Source organism: Chanodichthys erythropterus, chromosome 3, assembly GCF_024489055.1.
Source record: "Chanodichthys erythropterus isolate Z2021 chromosome 3, ASM2448905v1, whole genome shotgun sequence".
Classification (NCBI taxonomy): Eukaryota; Metazoa; Chordata; class Actinopteri; order Cypriniformes; family Xenocyprididae; genus Chanodichthys; species Chanodichthys erythropterus.
This window is the reverse complement of record NC_090223.1, coordinates 26,254,880-26,259,828: the sequence shown is the minus strand read 5'-3', so window position 1 is coordinate 26,259,828 and position 4,949 is coordinate 26,254,880. Positions and strand designations below refer to the sequence as shown.

The 4,949-nt window shown below is 38.2% G+C and overlaps 1 protein-coding gene across 1 annotated transcript; it reads left to right on the top strand.

Moving 5' to 3' along the window:
* The first annotated feature begins 1,703 nt into the window (after positions 1-1,703).
* Positions 1,704-3,711, top strand: mchr1b (melanin-concentrating hormone receptor 1b). Its single transcript, XM_067372545.1, has 2 exons — positions 1,704-1,773; positions 2,696-3,711. Exons 1-2 carry the CDS (start codon positions 1,704-1,706, stop codon positions 3,709-3,711), a joined length of 1,086 nt encoding a protein of 361 aa, XP_067228646.1.
* Positions 3,712-4,949: the final 1,238 nt, after the last annotated feature.

Genomic DNA, 4,949 nt, shown 5'->3' with positions numbered 1-4,949 from the left:
AAAAAAAAAAAAAAAAAAAAAAAACAGTTTTTAGAGTGTATTAACGTTACCAAGAACGTTTGTTCATAACTTTGAGACAACCTTTTCCAGAGGCTAGTTAGCTATAAAGTTTCTTATCACATAGGCTAACCTTGGCTATATAAATACGACTGATTGCTGTTCCTTTTTGCATAAATTATCTGCATCAATATGTGCACTTCAAGCGTAGGCTGATGCCCTCCAGGTTTCATTAGCAAGACAACATTTAATCCTACATTCGTAAACATGTTTCCACTTTGTAGACACTTCAAACCCCTCTGATTAAACCGCTCACTAATTATAAAGGCAGTCCCAGACATGCAAACATTATGCAGTGGAAATGACATCCCAAATGGGATTAGTTGCTGTAAATAAACGTGATTAAAGTAGTTCAGACACCAGTTATGTGCAGTTTCCCGGTGGTTCTGTACCGAAAGTGCCCATCTGGATGATGATGTTCGTCGCGTCAGCAGCATCAGGCAGCAAATCAGACGCTACATCGCGCTCAACACACAACTCCTTTTCAGCAAGGCGCATTTTCCAGATGTCCTGTGTATCAGGACTGAATGAGAGCGTTAACATCATACGAGGCGCATTTCGATCGGACAATGTGTCAGTGAAGTGTGCACTAGTGAACTGGAGACATATTGGCGATGTAGGAGCATCAGTTCGTGTAGAGAGCGCGCTTGAGGAGCTGTCAACTAGTGGAATGCTTTTTTAAAGAGAAATTAAAGGCAAACCCCTGAAGATACTCGGATAAAGGTAGGTTCATGCAAATTAGATTACAGTTGACGCCTAATTGTTTTACACCAACAAAAAGTACCAAAAAATGTTTGTGGACAGGCACCATGTCAATAACACATTGACATTTTATAATATTCAAAGATGAATGCATCATGTTTTTTTGCCTTGGAGTGCAATATAAATACTATAGAAGCCTATATTGATACAGTAAGGGTTGCCTATTAATGATAAGAAACAGAAAAAAAGGGAATTATACATTTCATATACAAAGACACATTCATATAAATTAATGGGTGTGAGAAAAACAGTAAGCGTGTAAAGGTGTGTTGTTTCTAACATTACATAATTTGCTTTTAATATATATATATATAATTTTTTTCTTATTTCTTACTGCTGTGTTTATAGAGTACAAAAATCTGATTTCATGAATCTCATGATTAAAAAATGATTTTATTATACTGAATTTATTAAATAATAAAATTAAATTTTTGAAAATAATTCATTTCATTAATAAAGTAATTACATTTATAAACTTTGACAGCACTAACAATCTTTGTATAAATACATCACTGTTGTCATAAAGAGGCAACAAGGCAACCACAAGCATAATCCGAAAACAAACTCCATTTACAATCCTGGAAAAAAGCCTGACAGGCTTTCCATCCATAAAATAAATTGCTTTGTTTGGAGTTCACGGTGTGCAGAGTTGACTGTTTCCAAAACAATAAGTGTTGAATGTAAGTTTAAGTGTGTAAGTGTGTAGCTTCTACAGTCAGATATTCTAGACCAAAGACCACTAATAATTCATTTACTTAACAGTAAGTTTAGCATTTATTCTTATATGTTAAATAAAAATGTTTTGAAACATTCATATCTCATATGACAGTAGGAGCCTGTTGTTAATAACATCTGTGCATTTGTATTTTATGATCAAGTTTGTGATGGATTTCAACGTGACCCGCACTGACAACTCCAGTGATGAGTTTAATTCATCTCAACATTTAAATGCAGGTAAAATGTTTTCAAGCAACCTAAATGTGTGTCATGTGGCATATTAACAGGCTTTATTCAGGTCAAACATATTATTAGGTTTGACCATCAAAAGTAATTTTAAGGGTAAAGTCTCAATCTTAGTATTTTGTGTGTGTGTGTGTGTGTGTGTTTTTTGTTGTTGTTAATTAGATTAATTTGTGGTTCTCCGCTTGTGTGTAGCTCATGACTCACAGGGATAATGGCACGGATAATGTTCAGTCATTACCACAGAACAAACCCAGACATGATGTTTATTGTGTGATAAAGACCGGCTGACTGTACAATACCCCTGCTTATTATATGGCTACTTACAACATAAATTAATACACAGACATGAAATACTGAAAGAATATTGTTGCTAGTATCGAAAAACTGTAGAATTTAGTTTATTGATTTGAAAAAAATAGAGACCATAGAATGCCATAGCGCACATGACATATGAAAATAGCACAGTTATGTAATAAATAAATAAATAGCAGTTACCAGGAACAACAGTCAAATGCAAAATTTAATAGTCAAAAGTCAAAAGATTTTACATATTGTTCAACATTTTGAGGTTGGTAAGATTTTTTGTTATCTTATGCTCACCAAGACTGCATTTATTTGATCAAAAATAAAGTAAAAACAGAAATATGGTAAAATATTAATACAATTTAAAGTAAGTTTTCCATTTTAAAATGTAATTTATTCCTGTGATGTCAAAGCTGAATTTTCATCACCATTACTCCACTCAGTGTCACATTTCTTATGATTATTATCAATATTGAAAACATTTGTTCAAAAGAACAGAATTGATTTGAAATTGAAATCTTGAAATCTGACCTTACTGACCCCCAAACTTGTGTAACTTGAAACCTACTTAAAACTAAAAACACTAAAGTTTCTCTTTTGTTTCCTGCAGACATTGACGAACAGTATCACAATGTTCTCATGCCTAGCGTTTATGGTGTCATCTGCTTCGTCGGCATTATAGGCAACTGCATTGTCATCTACACCATCGTCAAAAAGACAAAGTTCAGGGCGCAACAGACGGTGCCTGACATCTTCATCTTCAGTCTTTCCATTGCAGATCTTCTGTTTCTCCTAGGCATGCCGTTCCTCATTCACCAGCTGGTGGGAAACGGTTCCTGGTGTTTCGGTGCCACCATGTGCACCGTTATCACAGCGCTGGACTCCAACAGCCAGATTGTGAGCACCTACATTTTAACAGTCATGACTTTAGATCGATACTTGGCGACAGTTCATCCCATCCGCTTCAACCACATTCGCACTCCGTGCGTGGCCGTGGCGGTCGTCGGCCTGGTGTGGATCCTCTCGCTGCTGTCCATCACGCCGGTGTGGATGTACGCCGGCCTCATGCCCCTGCGAGACGGTTCGGTTGGATGTGCTCTGCTCCTCCCCAATCCGGCTACAGACACCTATTGGTTTACTCTCTACCAGTTCGTGCTGGCGTTCGCTTTGCCTTTGGTGATCATTTGCGTGGTGTTTTTCAAGATCCTCCAGAACATGGCGGCCACGGTCGCCCCGCTTCCCCAGCACAGCCTTCGCGTGCGCACTAGAAAGGTCACTCGGATGGCCGTTGCCATATGCCTGGCATTCTTTATTTGTTGGGCACCTCATTACATCTTGCAACTGGCACATCTGAGCGTGCAGCGGCCCAGTTACGCCTTCCTCTACGCCTATAACATCGCCATCAGCATGGGCTACGCCAACAGTTGCATTAACCCGCTTCTCTACATCATGCTCAGTGAGACCTTCAAAAGACAATTCATCGTAGCCATCCGTCCAGTGCACAAAGACTTCCGGGCCGATCCGGGAACGGCCGACGGGAGCGTCAGTCTACGTTTGGCCCCTGACGGAGCGCAGCAGTCCCAGTCCTCCCGGGAGCTGTTGCCTGTTACCGTGGCTGTTCATTGAAACTATTATCTCACCAGGAAACCCTGGGAAACTGCACTGAGTCATGCTGAAGACATTTTTTTGTGTGTCTATAATGAGCATGCAGCTGAAAAGAAGTCTATAAAGTGTTTTGCAGAATTGGATCTGTAGTGTTGCACATTTTCCTTGTCATATTTCTGTGCAGTGAAAAAGATATGATATACTGTATATACACAACTCAATTATAGCAACACTTTTGCATCACAGTGATTTACTGCCTTGCAGTGGCTTTTACAATCATATGTTTTCTGTAAAATAGGGCTTTATAGGGTTGGTATGATATGCAGGGGAGATCAAAATTAGAGAATAACCGTCAATTTCCTCAATTTTAAGTTCAATGCTTAGTCCTATTTGAAGTGATCCTAACAGGAGTTGAAGGACCCTTTTTTAAACATATTTCATAAGTTAAATATATTCTGATATACAGAACTTTTATACTGGTTCACCCAAAAATTAAAATTCTGTCATTAATTACTCACCCTCATGTCGTTCCAAACCCGTAAGACTTAATAAAGATAAATTAAGATATTTTTGATTAAATCTGAGAGCTTTCTGTCCCTCCATTGACAGCCTACGCAACTACCACTTTCAAACCCCAGAAAGGTAGTAACGACATCATTAAAGTAATCCATGGGACTCCAGTGGTTTAACCTCACTTTTATTTTTTGTTTTTGCACAAAAAAAAATAACATAATATACCACTTTATTTACAAAATATTAATCTCCAACGCGCGTTCGAGAGCACCACAATGGTCTGGTTCTCAAGGGAGCATGATGTTGCTTGGTACTCACACTTTACACGATACATTTATCCTAAAAGCTGTCTTCATCACTTTCCTCCTGACTGCTCTCCTCACTATCTACTTTTCTCTCAAACATTGTAGTTTTTTTGTTTGTTTTTTACTAACATTAATGACATAGACAACAGCAAGAATATTAGGCTGCTGTCACTTTAAGAAGGAAAGCACGGACTGAATAATTGACACACATCCGGGTTCTTCCTCAACTGTTCACTTATGATATAACAGAGAGAATTCTTGCCGAAACAAGTATTTTGACATGATTATGTGTCCATTTAAGCATAAGTAAACTGTGTTCCAGTGCTGTCTGACTCTCTCTCTCGCTGTGCGCACTGATAACAGCTCGCGAGTCTCGTTTTTCGCCTCTTCTTCCGCTTTTAAAATCATTTTAATGTGTTAATTGGTGAGACAAAACACTTC